Genomic DNA, 16,909 nt, shown 5'->3' with positions numbered 1-16,909 from the left:
GTGAGCCTAACCTCACTCAGTCACTCGTTAATATCTCAACTCCTTACAGTTAATTACTTCTTAATTAGTTAAAAAAAAAACCATTTCCATTTTACTTCATCCCCGATTTTTCTATATATTAATTGGAGAGGATCTGATAAGTATATAAAAGAGACATATTGGGTCCATGCATGAAAAATGTAGAAAGGGTAAAATGTTATAATAAAACAAAACAAACTTTTGTGGGGCTTAATTTTTTAAAACTGAAAAATTAAACAACCTCGAAATGGTTCCCCTAGTTTCTAAATTCTAGCCATGTTTCATCAATCATATACCTTTGTATTATATTAGAATGTCACATATTGTAGCCATGCATGTTTACACCAAACCTTTTTCTCGAGTAAAAAAATTGACAGAATTATTTTGACTTCACACATCGCAAGATCAATAGAAACGAAATGAAGAAGAAAAAGCTGATGTGCTGCGTGAAGTAAAAGTAGCTCTGTAAATATCTTTATCCCTTTCCTTTCCATATATCGCAGTCAAAGGCTCAAAGCCAATAATTAAATACAATACGTGCACACTAGCTAAATCATCCTGGTTTCGTTTTAGAATATACTTTAAATATTCCCATCAAGTTATAAACATATAATTAAACGCTTTCCAATCACAATTTCTACTATCTGAGAATATAAATTATACTTCTCCCTGACCACACCACAGTATCATTAACTTATTATTCCACAACTACACCAAAACAATGGCAAAGAACATAAAAACTGTGGTTGTGCTGGTACAAGAGAACCGATCATTCGACCACATGCTCGGTTGGATGCAATCCTTAAACAAAGAGATTGATGGCGTGACGGGTAATAACGAATACTCAAACCCGTTATCTACCTCCGACCAATCATCCGAAAAAATCTATTTTGGGAATAATGCTGCGTATGTTGATCCAGATCCTGGCCACTCCATTCAAGCTATCTACGAGCAGGTTTTGATAACTTCAGATAATTAATTATGACCTTCAATGAAGCTTAATTATCTCATATGAGAAAATTAACATGACACACTTTTGAAATAATTTGAGGTTCTTGGATACCTGACTATTTTTTATTTCTTTGATAATTTTTGCTGAATATGAAATACGGTTATTCATATTTTATAAAAGTGTAATACAATCAATTGGTAGCAGATATATTTTGAAAGAAATATTTTATATAAATCTTATTAATAGACAATAAAGAACTTTAAAAAATTTACTACTTATGCAGATCTATGGCGTAAAATACGTGGATGGCCAGACTCCAATAACCCCACCAGGCGTAGCGGTACCACCAATGAATGGCTTCGCTCAACAAGCCGAAAGTGAAAAAGCCGGCATGTCAGAATCTGTGCTAAATGGCTTCAAACCAGATGCAGTGCCTGTCTACAAAGAACTGGTCAAGGAATTCGCAATTTGTGACAAGTGGTTCGCATCGGTGCCAGCCTCGACTCAGCCTAACCGGCAGTATGTGCACTCTGCCACATCACACGGTCTGACGAGTAACAATACAGATATATTGATAAAGGGCATGCCACAAAAAACTATATTTGAAGAATTGGATGAAGCGGGATACACATTCGGTATCTACTTCCAGTCCCTGCCCTCGACACTGTTCTACAGGTATGATCCAAAATTTACAACAACAGTACAACACCTTGCACTCATATGACTTCCTGTACTCTGTTATTTGAAAATATATATGTGATTTGCATGTTACTGTTTTACTTTCTATATATTGTCTTTACTCATTTTTTTTTATTTTCTTACTTGTCAGTCCTTTGGTCTGAGCTTACATTTATGTCCATGGTATGGGTGTGTAAATTACTAGCTAATTTTGCTTTTATCTTGTAAATGTGTTTCAGGGACAACTTCATTTGCATGAAATTTTAAAATACGGCAAACATTTCTTTTGAAGAAATAGATACTGTAGACGTCAGTTTTGAGATATAAAAATATGGAAATATCCATTTCAAATACTTAATTAAGTTAATAAATTAATTTAGAGATAAGATGCCCAAAGAATACAAAAGTAAAAGGAGTATTTGAATCCTTAACTTTGCTTACAAGTTTAATAAATTGGTAACTCAAAAGTTTCTTTTTAGCAAGGACAATTTATCCACTAGTCAATATTAATTTCTAAAGTCACGTTACAGATACTGGCCTTCATCCCTGTATTGAATTTAAACTTGTTAGACAACATGTCAATAGCAAAGATTAGTACTCTTGCAAAGATATCTAATTTAGGTAGGACATGCATGATTATGACACTTCAATACGCTTACACGCACCAATTGTCCATAATTTTGGAGAACAGATAGATTAATTTTTCATATTACTAGATATATAAATAAATGTGTCAAAAATTTAAATTAGATGTGGTTACAAACAAATCAGTGGCAACTGGCAACCTGGCAGAGTCGTATTCATAACAAAAGTGCTTAATTTGATCATGAAAATATAATTTTATTTTACAAACATCAACATAAATGGTACAAAATTAAAGTCCCCCTAAAAAGAAAATGAAGAGTTGTATGCTATAGTTTTGCAATCTATTTTCAAAAAAAAAAAAAAAATGAACCTAATAAGTATGACAAGCAGTATTGTTATTTGTTTGTAGGAACCTGAGAAAACTTAAGTACGTTGACAATTTCCATCTATTCGATTTATCGTTCAAAGAGCATTGCAAGAAAGGAAAGCTGCCAAACTACGTCGTCATCGAACAACGCTATTATGATCTACATGTCGTTGCTGCAAATGACGACCACCCATCACATGACGTCTCAGAGGGTCAAAATTTCGTAAAAGGGGTCTACGAGGCGCTACGATCAAGCCCACAATGGGATGAGATGCTGTTCATCATAACATATGACGAGCATGGTGGGTTCTATGACCATGTACCGACTCCGGTCGTCGGTGTGCCCAGCCCAGATGATATTGTAGGTAACAACTTCAATTTTATGTTCAACCGTCTCGGGGTTCGGGTACCGACCTTCTTCATCTCCCCATGGGTTGAGCCTGGCAAAGGTAAATTGATAACATTAATTTGTCATAGTAATGAATTAATGATAGATATACCAGCTTTAATAGCATACAATTATCTGTTTGGAATGATATAAAAATATTTTCTGTATTTGGAATAATTAATTATAAGGTAGATGAGTATGAAAATGGGTACTGAAATCCTGTATATGCAGTGCTCCATAGGCCAACAGGTCCAGATGCGACATCCCAGTTCGAGCACTCCTCGATTCCTGCTACGGTGAAAAAAATATTCAACACCAATAACTTCTTGACAAAACGCGATGCTTGGGCCGGCACATTTGAATCTATTATATCACGTACCACTCCAAGAAAAGATTGCCCAGGTTAATTAATGAACAAAATGAGATCAGTTTTCTCTAATGAACTGCTCAATTAATTATGAATAGGTAAACTAAATTGTTGGTGTATTTGTAGCAAGTTTGCCAGAGGCCAAGAAATTGCGACAAACGGGTGCAAAGGAGGAGGCAAAAATATCAGATTTTCAAAAAGAGATGGTGCAGTTGGCAGCAGTGCTGAATGGTGACCATGCTAAAGATATCTACCCCGACAAACTAGTGGAGGGGATGACAGTAGCAGAGGCTGCTCAGTACGTAAATGACGCTTATAAGGTATTTCGCAAAGAATGTGACCGATGCATTGAAGCAGGAATGGACGAGTCCCATGTCCCGATTGTGTTACCCAAGATGCCAGATAATCAGCACAGCGGATCACCAGCTTGGAAAATATTCACTTGTTTGGGTTGCGGCCATGATGCTGCTGATGGCAATTGAGATGCCACTTTTCTGACAAAATATTCTGATTCATTGATAAAGATTATAGGAATTGAATGTTGAAGTCAGAAGGGAAAGATAACAGATTGTATTTGTAATTTGAGAAATTTGTTGATTTTTAAGATGGAATAAGAGGATTGAAGTGCATATTCTATTTGTTATTTGGTTGCACTTATTGGATTATTTGGACATTATAATTACAGTAATAAGAAATTCATGTCATATATTGAGATCTCTTAATGTTCGTTATTTGTTATTTGGTTTCACTTGAATCTTTTTTTTTTTTAAATTTAATTCTCTGAAAAATTATATTGAAATATCTTTATGTTCGTAGCTTCTTTATTGTTAAAAAATCAACATAACAATTTTCATATATTAGCTACTATACAACTGTGAAGAAAAATTTCACCAGTGTACCCAGTAAAAAAACCAGAGAAGGTTGAAATGAAAGTGACAATAATTTCTTAAAAGAAACAGAGAGAGAACCGTTCGAACAAGCACGGATAAATTTCAGAGGAACGCTAATGACAACACAATTAAAATATCATCGAACAAGCATGGATGAATGAATGTAACAAGTATCTTACTTGTGAGCACACACAAGCATATGTCTAAATGCCACAGTACATAAATGAACCATTTGTTCTCAAAAACCGAAAAAATGGGATTTCTTACACAGATTACATATTTGTATTTTTAATAAAGAGTAAAATGAGTTCCAATAGAAAACTCAATAAATTTAGTATATTTGTGAGTTTTTAAAATTTACAAGGGTAAATACGATATTATGAATTTTAGATGAGGAAATAAGTAATTTCGAGGTTTTTGAGGTTTTTGAGGGGTATATATGAAATTTCCCAATTATCATTGTCATTAACAAGTCAACACTGATAAAATGAACAAGGAACACTACTAGATGCTCAAGGACTTGTTATGTTGTTCTGGCTTTTCCATCTAAACCCTTCTTTTGTACAAATTAGGAATAAATTGTTTGTTTCTGTAAGTTTACAGTATACAATGTCAGTACAGTGCGTACTAGAGTTCTGCAGAAAATTACCAGACTAAAAGACCTAGTAAAATGCAATATATTTTTTCTGTGAAGTGTTTGTTTTATGTTGTAGAAAGATGAATTTAATATTTGTAATTTTAAAGGAAACAATTAATTATGTAATTTGTAAATTTTGGGAGGAAATACTTAAAATTCTGCCTTCATGCAAAAGCTAGTAATTGTTCAAACAACATCAATTAGTAGATGTTGGTATGTATTTTTTGTTTCATTAGTTTCGGAGAGATCTAGGTCAATAAATAAGTTCGTCAATTAACTGCTCTGGATCAAGGAACGTGGCTAGCTCACCGTATAAAATTTCAATTAACATATATATAGGAATATGCTAGCATGCTATGCATAGCATAGAACCCCTCCATGCAATGGCTCGGATTTTGAGTTTTCAAAATCCTAACGGTCCATCCGAACCGTTCATCTTGTTCTCCATATTAATATGTGTTTGGAAACCAAATTTTACATTTTTTTGGATTTTTTTTACTATTTCTTTAGATTTATTGAAAATCGCTGTTTTTTTATGGTCCAGATTTGCTGAAAACAGCAATTTTCAATAAATCTAAAGAAATAGATAAAAAAATTTCCAAAAAATGTAAAATTTGGTCTCCAAACACATATTAATATATATATATATATATATATAGAGTACGGCTAACGCGCTTCCTCTAGCATATGGGCCGAAATGCTTCCGGTGGAAATTTGAAATTTCAAAATCCAAAAAGTCGATCTGAACCATTCATCTTCTTCTCCATATTAATATCTGCTTGGAGACCAAATTTTACATTTTTCTGAATTTTTTTACTATTTATTAAGCCACTTTGAAAATCGCTGATCCAATGGTTTTACTGTTTTGTTAAGCCACCGTTGGATCAGCGATTTTCAAAGTGGCTTAATAAATAGTAAAAAATTTCAGAAAAATGTAAAATTTGGTCTCCAAGCAGATATTAATATGGAGAAGGAGATGAACGGTTCAGATCGACTTTTTAGATTTTGAAATTTCAAATTTCCACCGGAAGCATTTCGGCCCATATGCTAGAGGAAGCGCGTTAGCCGTACTATATATATATATATATATAGGCTGTGGCTAATTTGCTGCCGGCAGCATTTCTGCCGGCGGTGCTGCCACTGTTTTTTCTATTTTTTGTTGTTCAAATGACAAATCTAAACCGTTAGATGTTTAATCTATGTTATAATCTACTTGGAGACCAAATTTTACATTTTTTGGAATTTTTTTACTATATATTAAGCTGGTTTGAAAACCGCTGATTTCAATGCTGCAGAAATTTACTGAAATCAGCAGTTTTCAAACCAGCTTAATATATAGTAAAAAAATTCCAAAAAATATAAAATTTGGTCTCCAAGTAGGTTATAATATAGATTAAACATCTAACGGTTTGGATTTATTGTTTGGACATCACACGGCTAAATATAGCCCCGGCAGCACCTCTGTTGAAATGCTGCCAGCAGCAATTTAGAGAGACCCTATATATATATATATAGGAGGGATCAAGTTACAACAATTTTTGAGTTACAACAAGCATTTTCTACATTTCTAAAGTCCAAATCGTCGATCCAAACCGTTAGATGTGATCTCTACAATAAAATGTGCTTGGAGACCAAATTTTACATTTTTTGAAATTTTTTTACGATTTATTAAGATGGATACAAAAACTAGTCAAATTCAGAACATTGAATTTTGTACCCATCTTAATAAATAGTAAAAAAAATTTCAAAAAATGTAAAATTTGGTCTCCAAGCACATTTTATTGTAGAGATCACATCTAACGGTTTGAATCGACGATTTGGACTTTAAAAATGTAGAAAATGCTTGTTGTAACTCAAAAATTGTTGTAACTTGATCTCTCCTCATATATATATATATATATATATATAGCAAAGCTAGGGTGTGATGTGTTCACCAAGAGGGTTTGGTGAGCACAACTCCAAAAGTATATAGAATCGGTTTCAAACGACAAATTTAAACCGTTAAAATCCATGTAAAAACTTCAAAGGGCTGATGCCTGCTCACTCATTACTATGGTGGTCGATACCAATTTCTTTGAAAATTCGAATCTTTATGTGGCTTACAAATAAAAAGAAGATACTTACTAAAGAAAATTTGGCCAAAAGAGGATAGAAAGGCACCAAACATGTCATTTCTGTAACCATAAAGAAATAGTGAACCATCTGTTTATAACTTGCAAGTTTGCTAGGAAAATTTAGTTTTGGATGGGGACATGTCAGCTGATTAACACTAATTGGAACAATTTCAAAGATATTATTTCTTTTGCAACTCAATTACGACAAATTCAGGTACACTTAAGTCCCCTCGTCAGATCATTTTTCTTATTATTTTTTTGGTTCAATATTGGCAGGTAATGTGAAGCAGCAGATTAAAGAGGAGACTGCATTATATATGGCTGCCGATGAACAGAGATGAGATACCATGCACTCAACAGCTGGCATTTGGATGAGAACTCCCTGCTGTTGGACTATGATGGGCCAGCAACTTCCACTAATGTTTAGCTTCAAAAGCAGCATCAGTAGGGTTAATTTTGAGATTTATTACCTTAGAGGCTTAGACTAGAATTTTTTTCATAAACCATAATTGAAAAATGGATTCTTAGGGAACCAATATGATTACAACTTTTTTTTCAAAAACCATAAGAACCGTGGGAACGTCACGGTCTGGCATTTTTTTTTTCCAGACCGTGTGCTTCTCACAGTCTTGCCAAAATTTTTTTATTTTTTTTTTAATAAAAACAGATTTTTTTATTAAAAAAAACAGATTTTTTTTTTCAGACCGTGGGGTTCCCACGGTCTCAATTTTTTTTTTTTTTTTTTTTTTTATAAAACAGAATTTTTTTTAATTTTTTTTTTTTATTAAAATATTAGAAATGTTGAATATGTTTCTTTGAAAATAGATGAAATACAATATAATTTGATTTATTAGAAATACTGCAATAAATAATCCGGATCAATATTTTTCAGGTCGGATTTTTCGCGGCTGTAAGAAAAATTAATATATTTATTTATGTGTTATTAGAAAAAAATAAAAATGCTTAGATTCTGAGTTATTGATCCCGATTCAAAAGTCACTTCTAGGTAATCCAGAAAATATTGTGATCCCTCTAGAACATTTAATTTATAAAAAGTTATATCTATTTTGAGAATTCTTTTTGAATAACAATTATTAAATAACTTAAAAGTTATTATTATTTTCAAAAATAGATACAACTTTTCATAAATTAAATTTACTAGAAAGATCACAATATTTTCTGGATTACCTAGAAATGACTTTTGAACCGGGATCAATAACTCAGAATCTAAGCATTTTTATTTTTTTCTAATAACACATAAATAAATATATTAATTTTTCTTACAGCCGCGAAAAATCCGACCTGAAAAATATTGATCCGGGTTATTTATTGCAGTATTTCTAATAAATCAAATTATATTGTATTTCATCTATTTTCAAAGAAACATATTCAACATTTCTAATATTTTAATACAAAAAATTAAAAAATTAAAAAAAATTCTGTTTTATAAAAAAAAAAAAAAAAAAAAAAAAAAAAATTGAGACCGTGGGACCCCACGGTCTGAAAAAAAAATCTGTTTTTTTTAAAAAAAAAAAAAAAAAAAAAATTTGGCAAGACCGTGAGAAGCACACGGTCTGGAAAAAAAAAAAAAATGCCAGACCGTGAGGTTCCCACGGTTCTTATGATTTTTGAAAAAAAAGTTGTAATCATATTGGTTCCCTAAGAATCCATTTTTCAATTATGGTTTATGAAAAAAACTCCTTAGACTATGTTGGAGGCTTATGTAGCCCTTGTGACTTGTGAGTGGCTTAGCTGTAGCGTTTTATCTTGTTGCATGTGCAGATATATTGTCATTAGTTACAGGGGCATCAGGGAGTCATTAATCATGCTATATGATTCAACTGATACAAACAATTTCTTGTAATTTAACTTTGTTTCTGCAATGAAACTGGCCTAGGCCTTTTCAATTAAAAAAAAAAAAAAAAAATCCATATACTTTATGAGTGATATATGTACATATAAAATTGTGAAAGTTTTGAATTTATTTACTACAAGGTCAAACAGTCAAAGAAATGATGAAAAATGAATATATCACTCATGAATTACATGAATTTCAATGGTTTGAATTTGTCGTTTGAAGCCGATCCGATATACTTTTGGAGTTGTGCTTGGTGAGCACATCACACTCTAGCTTTGCTCATATATATATTAGGGAATATATACCCGAATATAAGTTCCATACTTCCAGCTATTATATATATATATATATATATATATATTTGTTTTTTTTGTTTTTTAAGTAAAGGCTAAAGATCAAGCCACTCAACTAATTAATATTCACAAAAAAATGCTTCTATAATTCGGATTTTGAACCTGCAATCTCTTACATAGAAAGTATTACATTTGTCACTAAACCAAAGGCTGATTCAAAACTATTATATACATATATGAACCGCTCATAGTTTAAATATCACTGGTTCTTAGTTTGGTTGCACAACAATTGGCTGTTTTACGATTTGTCATTTCTTCGTGTTAGAAACCTGGTAAAAGAAAAAATAATGTAGCTGATGATATACAAGAAAATACGAAAAAGTAATGTTTACAATAATATTATGTCATCTCCGTATCACATATATAGAGAATTCACATGAATTCTCGAATTGGAGGTTCAACAAACGGCTCATGCTGCAAACCACTAAATTGTGATCAAATAATGTTTACAATAAATTAAAAAAAAAAAATCATCTAATCAAGCTCTTTCAATCAGACGGAAAGTAGAAATTTAATTGGGTTCAGATCAAATTAAATGAAGAAAGAATTGGTGAAAAGGGAATTGAAAACCAGACAAGGGTCTAAATTGTGTCCGACTGAAATTAAAGACCTTGAAATGGTTCTCTTTGAATATATTGACAGAGCTGTTTTTACTTCACGAAGCATAATAGTCATACGCATCACAGTTTTTCTGTCTATATTGTCCTGCGCTGTATGAAGAAAATAAGCTTTGTCAATATATTTACCTGCACATGTTTTCCTCACTAATATATTGTACTTCACATTTAATTCTTTTATCACACAAACCTTGCCTGATCATCCATCTCTCTCAAAAGCTAGCATATAAGCACCATTTTTGCACTCTAGTTGACATTGTCCAAGGTTTCATTCCAGAATTTGCCTCGATCACCAATCCAAATTCTATATAAACACATAAACCTCTCCTACTAGCTTTTCAATCAGAATTAATTCCTACCCATCAGTATTAGTAAATACATTATTCCTTTCACCACACCTCATAATCTGTTAATCATTCCAAAATCAAACCAAAAGCAATGGCAAATAACATAAAAACTGTGGTTGTGCTGGTGCAAGAGAACCGATCATTTGACCACATGCTCGGTTGGATGCAAGCCTTAAACCAAGAGATTGATGGTGTGATGGGTAATAACGAATACTCCAACCCGTTATCTACCTCTGACCAATCGTCCAAAAAAATCTATTTTGGGAATAATTCTGCGTATGTTGATCCAGATCCTGGCCACTCCATTCAAGCCATCTATGAGCAGGTTTCTTAAATTTTGTATATATACTGATGTAATGACATTCTGGTTACATATATTTTTTTTCGTTTTGAAAAGAAACTTCATTTGAAACATATTTTGTATAAGAAATATTCAACATTCAAAATAATTAACTTGTGGTTCTCAGAAATACCTTTCGTTACACAGTGGCCTTTTCTATCTGATTTCTGCCAAAAGTATACTGTGCAAAATATAAGGTTAATTAGTCGAATACTGATTTGCAAAATATATGTGCATCGATTATAGATGCACAGGAATTGTAAAAGAAATAGTTTACATTGTAACCCCAAGCAAACAGAAAACAGATAATTAAGTTATATATTGTGCAATTTATGAAGGTCTATGGTGTAAAATATGTGGATGGCCAGACTCCAATAACCCCACCAGGCATAGCGGTACCGCCGATGAATGGCTTCGCTCAACAAGCCGAAAGCGAAAAACCTGGCACGCCAGAAGCTGTGATGAACGGCTTCAAACCAGATGCTGTGCCTGTTTACAAAGAACTAGTCAAGGAATTTGCAATTTGTGACAAGTGGTTTGCATCAATCCCAACCTCGACTCAGCCAAACCGGCAGTACGTGCACTCTGCCACCTCGCACGGTTTGACGAGTAACAATACTGATATGTTGAAAAAGGGCATGCCACAAAAAACCATATTTGAATCATTGGAAGAAGAAGGCCACACATTTGGTATCTACTTCCAGTCGGTTCCCTCTACTTTCTTCTATAGGTATGATCTGAAAATTTACAACAATACATTGCATTCCCAATCATCAAAAATAAATTTTAAATATAAAATTTAACATTATAAAACTTACCTATATAGTACAAATATCATGCTGACAAAAGAACCAGCATTTGGTCTAGTGACTAAGGCACATGGTCTCTGTATGAGAGGTTATGAGTTCGAAATCTGAATGGAGGAAATCATTTGTTGTAATAACAAGAGTATAAAATAGTTGGGTGGTTTGACCTTCAACCTTTACTCAAAAAAAATATCATGCTGACAAAACATGATGAAATTGATGCATGTTTTAAAGTATATCAAGTGAATTCAATTTTGACTCTTTTTTTTTTTTTGAAAAATGAATGGTTCTTAATGCATCACCAAATAATACTCAGATTGAGTGAAATTTTATTGGTACTCTATTCATATATTCAATAACGTATCTATAAATTTAATTCTTAGTTTTTAATTTTATTTGAATTGTTGAGAATGTATTTCTATAAGGTTTCAATTCACATGATTTTAATTTTGGTTAGCATTACTTTTGGGCTTGAGAGGAAATTTTGCATTAAATTGGGGTAAATAAGGCAGTAAGAATTGTTTTAATGATTAGTAATATAGGGATAGGGATAGCTTGAGTAGTTTGTTTTTTATTAAATAGAACCTGTAAAAAATCTTTTTAATATCAGCACATGTGTTGCTGACTTGCTGGCATTAGACCACTTCTCATATCTGCACATCTTGCATTAAACATACAATTCATTATCTGTCAGGTTTCATGACTTGTCAATAGCAAAGAGTACTAATTTAAGTATCTATCTTGTTAGGTAGGAGCTCATATGACTATAGCACTTTAATATATATGTACCCATAGTCAACAACTAATAATATATATGTACCTATAGTCACCAACTAATAGTTTTTCATATTACAAGTTATCTCATAAATGGTAAAAGTTTAGAACTAGGGATGCAAACAACTTGTCACCGCAGTGACAAATTGTTCATTGGGGTTATGTCGTGTTCTCGTGTCGTCATGAAATTTAGTTGCTTTTTATGAAACAAATAGGTTAATAAAAAAAAAAAAACAGAGAGAAAGACGCGTTGTCTACAAAGGTAAAGAACTGAAGATATCGACAAAGCAGTTTTTACTTTATGCAGCACTGTTTTGGCTTGATCGTCTGTGCACTGCATTAAGTAAAATCTGCTCTGTCAATATCTTAACCCGTCTATAATCCAGAAAATAGCAATCAAACCATAACCAACAGAATTAATTAATCTCTGTTTCATCCCCAATTCACATCGTTAATTAATGCCTTTCTTACAATTTTAGGCACCTGAGACAATAAAATCAACCTACTTAGTATAGCAAGCAGGATTTTTTTGTTCCATTGCCTACTCAAATCACTAATTATTTCATTTATGATTGTAGGAACCTGAGAAAACTCAAGTATGTCGACAATTTCCATCCATTTGACTTGTCGTTTAAAGAACATTGCAAGAAAGGCAAGTTGCCAAACTATGTTGTCATTGAACAACGCTTTTGGGATCTACATGTCGTCGCTGCAAATGATGACCACCCGTCACACGATGTCTCAGTGGGTCAAAATTTCGTTAGAGAGGTCTACGAGGTGCTCCGATCGAGCCCGCAATGGGAGCAGATGTTATTCATCATAACGTATGATGAGCATGGCGGGTTCTATGACCACGTACCTACTCCGGTTGTTGGTGTGCCGAGCCCCGATGGTTTAGTAGGCAACAACTTCAACTTTCAGTTTGATCGTCTCGGTGTGCGGGTCCCGACCTTCTTCATCTCACCATGGGTTGAGCCTGGAACAGGTGAAACTGATCATCGATCGCTCTCTATCTCTCTGCTTTTAATTTTTCAAAATTTGCACTAATGATGGATTCCTTCTGTTGCAGTACTTCACAGGCCGTCTGGTCCAGAGGAAACATCACAGTTTGAGCATTCGTCCATTCCCGCGACTGTGAAGAAGATCTTTAACCTCAAGAATTTCTTGACCAAGCGTGATGCCTGGGCTGGCACGTTCGAATCCATTTTATCTCGCACTTCTCCAAGAACTGATTGCCCAGGTTAATTAAACACATACAATATATACATGATACCAAAAATTTTAACTGAATTGCAAGCATGAATCTTAATTGATGGTTAAATTTGGTGGATTTATTTGTAGAGACTCTACCAGAGGCAAAGAAGCTGAGAGAAAGGGGTGCAAATGACGATGCACTGATATCAGAGTTTCAATCAGAGCTGGTACAGTTGGCAGCGGTACTGAATGGGGACCATGCAAAGGAGAGCTATCCGGACAAGCTAGTGCAGGGAATGACAGTGGCGGATGCCGCTCAGTACACGAATGATGCATGTCAAAAGTTCCGTGAAGAATGCGATCGATGCATACAGGCTGGAATGGACGAGTCCCACATCCCGATTTTTAAGATAGAATAAGAGGATTGAAGTGCATATTCTATTTGTTATTTGGTTGCACTTATTGGATTATTTGTAAATTATAATAACAGTAATAAGAAATTCATGTCATATATTGAGATCTCTTTATGTTTGTCATTTGTTATTTGGTTTCACTTAAATCTTTCTTTCTAATTTTAGTTTTCTGAAAAATTATATTGAGATCTCTTTATGTTCGTAGCTTCTTTATTGTTAACAAATCAACATATCAATTTTCATATATTGGGGACTGTACAACTGTGAAGAAAAATTTCACCAGTGTACCTAGTAAAAAAACCAGAGAAGGTTGAAATGAATGTGCCAATAATTTCTGTTGAAGTTACAAGCTGATACGTACAACAGATTTCACATCTAATCCGAAGCAAGATGAAGAAATAAATCAACAGAATATTGTGGGTGGATATACGGCTAGATTGCATCTTTTGTATTTGCTATAATTATTATATTTGGAAAGTGTGATATTGACTTCTAAGTTTAGTCTATAGTATAATTTGTTTCTAAAATATTAGAAGTGAGCCGTGTATCCTATGTAAGAATATAAAGCCTTCTCTATAACAGTAAGAGAGGTATGTAAGAAAAAAATATATTTGATTGAAATAAACAAAGGGAGGGAAGGGAGATTCATGGGAGTGATTGTGTTCTTGTTTTTTGCTATATTATTCTAATAATTTTGACAATTTCTTAAAAAGAAACAGAGAGAGAACCATTTGAACAAGCACGGATAAATTTCAGAGGAACAATAATGACAACACAATTAAAATATCATTGAACAAGCACGGATGAATAAATGAACCAAGTATCTTACTTGTGAGTACACACAAGCATATGCCTAAATGCCACAATACATAAATGAACCATTTGTTCTCGAAAACCAATAAGATGGAATTTCTACACAAACTACATATTTTTATTTTTCTAATAAAGAGTAAAATGAGTACTTTATAAATTTAAAATGAGTTCCAATAGAAAACTCAATAAATTTAGTATATTTGTGAGTTTTTAAAATTTACAAGGGAAAATATGATATTATGAATTTTAGATGGGGAAATATGTAATTTCGAGGTTTTCAAGGGGTACATATGAAATTTCCCCAATTATCATTACCATTAACAAGTCACCACTGATAAAATGGGCTATGAACACTCCTAGATGCTCAAGGACTTGTTATGTTGTTCTGGTTATTCCAAGTATTACCTTCTTTTGTACAAATCAGGAATAAATTTCCCCTAAATTGTGTGTGTTTTTTTATAGTTTACAGTATACAATCAGTATACTGCGCGCTAACGAGTTCTGCAGAAAATTACCAGATTGAAAAACCTAGTAAAATACAATATTTCTATTTTTTTTTTTAATTGTTTGCTTTTATGCTGTAGAAAGATAAATATAATATTTATAATTTTTAAGGAAAAAATTATGTAATTTGAAATTTTTGAAAGGAAATACTTGAAATTCTGCCTTCATGCAAAAGCTGACAATATATTGTTCAAACAACATCAATTAATTTCTAGAATTTATTGACTATCCAAATCTTTCTCTTTCTCTTTCTTTTCTTTATCCTTTTCTTTCCCTGTTTTTATAGAGGAGGGTTCCAATGCCTCATTTTTTTTATACCTCGTTATACCTCATATTTTATATCTTTATTTTCTTCATATTCAAAGTCTAAATTGTCGATCCGAACCGTTCAACATGATATCCATACTAAAATATGGTTATGGATGAAATTTTATAATTTTTGAAATTTTTTACTATTTTTTAAGATGGGTAGGAAATCACTGTTTTTTGAACGGTTCAAAAACAGTGATTTTGTACCTATCTTGAAAAATAGCAAAAAAATTCCAAAAAATATAAAATTTCATCTCCATGCATATTTTAGTATAAATATTTTGTTGAACGGTTCGGACCGACAATTTGAACTTTGAAAACAAAAATATAAAATATGAGATATGAAAAAAATGAGGCACTGGAACCCTGCTCGTTTTTATAAGAGAGATGTTCGTATATTTTTTTTTGTTTCATTAGTTTCGGACAGATCTAATTCAATAAATAAGTTCGTCTATTAACTGCTCTGGATCAAGGAACGTGGGCTCTGGATCAAGGAACCTGGCTAGCTCATTAATTACCGTATAAAATTTTAATTAACACGTATAAGGAACGTGCCTAGCTCACCGTAAAAAATTTCAATTATCATAATATATATTACGAGGAAGATTCAAATTTCTTCGTTTTTGTGTCTCTACTATGCTTCTATTTTTAAAAAAATTTAATAATTCAAAATTTAAAACTCAAAAAGTCAAAACAAAACCGTTAGATATGATCTACATTATTTTCTCTGTGCTCAAAAAAAATTATGACATTTCAATTTTATTTTAATTGTTATCAAGAGCTTGTAAAAAACGTACTAATGTGAATAAATTTTAGACATTAATTTTTTAATTTATTGATTCACATAAAAACAAATTTGAAATGTGATAATTTTTATGAGCACAGAGAGAAAAGAACATAAATTGCATCTACGGTATTATTTTGACTTTTAAATTTTAAATTTTTAGTTATTAAAGTTTTAAAAAATAGAGACAAAAAATAGAAGTATTTCAACTCTCCTTATATATTATGAAGGAAATATAATTATATCTAATTAATTTGTGTCAAACAGAAAAAACCTTACAAAATGGTTCGCTTCTTGAGTATATTAACAGAGTAGTTTTTGCTTCATGCAGCGTAAGAATCATATGCTCCAATGTTTTGGTTCAACAGTCCTGCGCTGTATGAAGAAATACCAGACTTGTCAATATCTTTACCCGCACATAGGGGTGTCAATGACACCCGTTTACCCGTTTACTCTACCCATATCGTATTCGATAAGATAGGTATGGGTAAGATTATTTTTTCGTTAGCTTACTGGGTATGGATATGGGTTAGAATTTTTTTCATTAGATAAACGGGCATAGATACGGGTAAAAGTTATTTCGTATCCGTTGGGTAATGGGTAATTATATAAAATAAATTATATCATGAGAAAATGTATGTATTTTATTATAAGAAGAATATTATGCTAAATATTTTATTTTTTTTATTTGAATATTTTGTTATTTAGTTAACAAATTGAATTTGTTAGAAGAGATATTTGTGATTTTGATTTTTTTTTGTTTAATAAAAAACTAATACTTAGAATTAATTGCATATTTAT

General features: G+C 32.3%; 2 protein-coding genes across 2 annotated transcripts; both read left to right on the top strand.

Moving 5' to 3' along the window:
• Positions 1-607: 607 nt before the first annotated feature.
• LOC144576105 (non-specific phospholipase C3-like) lies at positions 608-4,063 on the top strand. Its single transcript, XM_078326363.1, has 5 exons — positions 608-973; positions 1,254-1,645; positions 2,643-3,049; positions 3,220-3,390; positions 3,482-4,063. Exons 1-5 carry the CDS (start codon positions 740-742, stop codon positions 3,835-3,837), a joined length of 1,560 nt encoding a protein of 519 aa, XP_078182489.1. The 5' UTR covers positions 608-739; the 3' UTR covers positions 3,838-4,063.
• Positions 4,064-10,073: 6,010 nt separating this feature from the next.
• Positions 10,074-13,828, top strand: LOC144576106 (non-specific phospholipase C3-like). The gene is made up of 5 exons (XM_078326364.1): positions 10,074-10,496; positions 10,850-11,241; positions 12,670-13,076; positions 13,161-13,331; positions 13,433-13,828. Exons 1-5 carry the CDS (start codon positions 10,263-10,265, stop codon positions 13,702-13,704), a joined length of 1,476 nt encoding a protein of 491 aa, XP_078182490.1. The 5' UTR covers positions 10,074-10,262; the 3' UTR covers positions 13,705-13,828.
• The last annotated feature ends 3,081 nt before the right edge of the window (positions 13,829-16,909 follow it).

Source organism: Carex rostrata, chromosome 25 (genome assembly GCF_964058835.1).
Source record: "Carex rostrata chromosome 25, lpCarRost1.2, whole genome shotgun sequence".
NCBI classification, from domain to species: domain Eukaryota; kingdom Viridiplantae; phylum Streptophyta; class Magnoliopsida; order Poales; family Cyperaceae; genus Carex; species Carex rostrata.
The sequence above is the reverse complement of the archived record's forward strand: the minus strand, read 5'-3'. Positions and strand labels throughout refer to the sequence as shown.

Bases quoted from the DNA above. Each gene is read 5' to 3' on its own strand.
- LOC144576106 (XM_078326364.1), top strand. From the start codon at position 10,263: ATGGCAAATAACATAAAAACTGTGGTTGTGCTGGTGCAAGAGAACCGA. The intron at 13,077-13,160 runs GTGAAACTGATC...CTTCTGTTGCAG, and splicing joins ATGGGTTGAGCCTGGAACAG to TACTTCACAGGCCGTCTGGT. The intron at 13,332-13,432 runs GTTAATTAAACA...ATTTATTTGTAG, and splicing joins TCCAAGAACTGATTGCCCAG to AGACTCTACCAGAGGCAAAG.
- LOC144576105 (XM_078326363.1), top strand. From the start codon at position 740: ATGGCAAAGAACATAAAAACTGTGGTTGTGCTGGTACAAGAGAACCGA. The intron at 3,050-3,219 runs GTAAATTGATAA...CTGTATATGCAG, and splicing joins ATGGGTTGAGCCTGGCAAAG to TGCTCCATAGGCCAACAGGT. The intron at 3,391-3,481 runs GTTAATTAATGA...GTGTATTTGTAG, and splicing joins TCCAAGAAAAGATTGCCCAG to CAAGTTTGCCAGAGGCCAAG.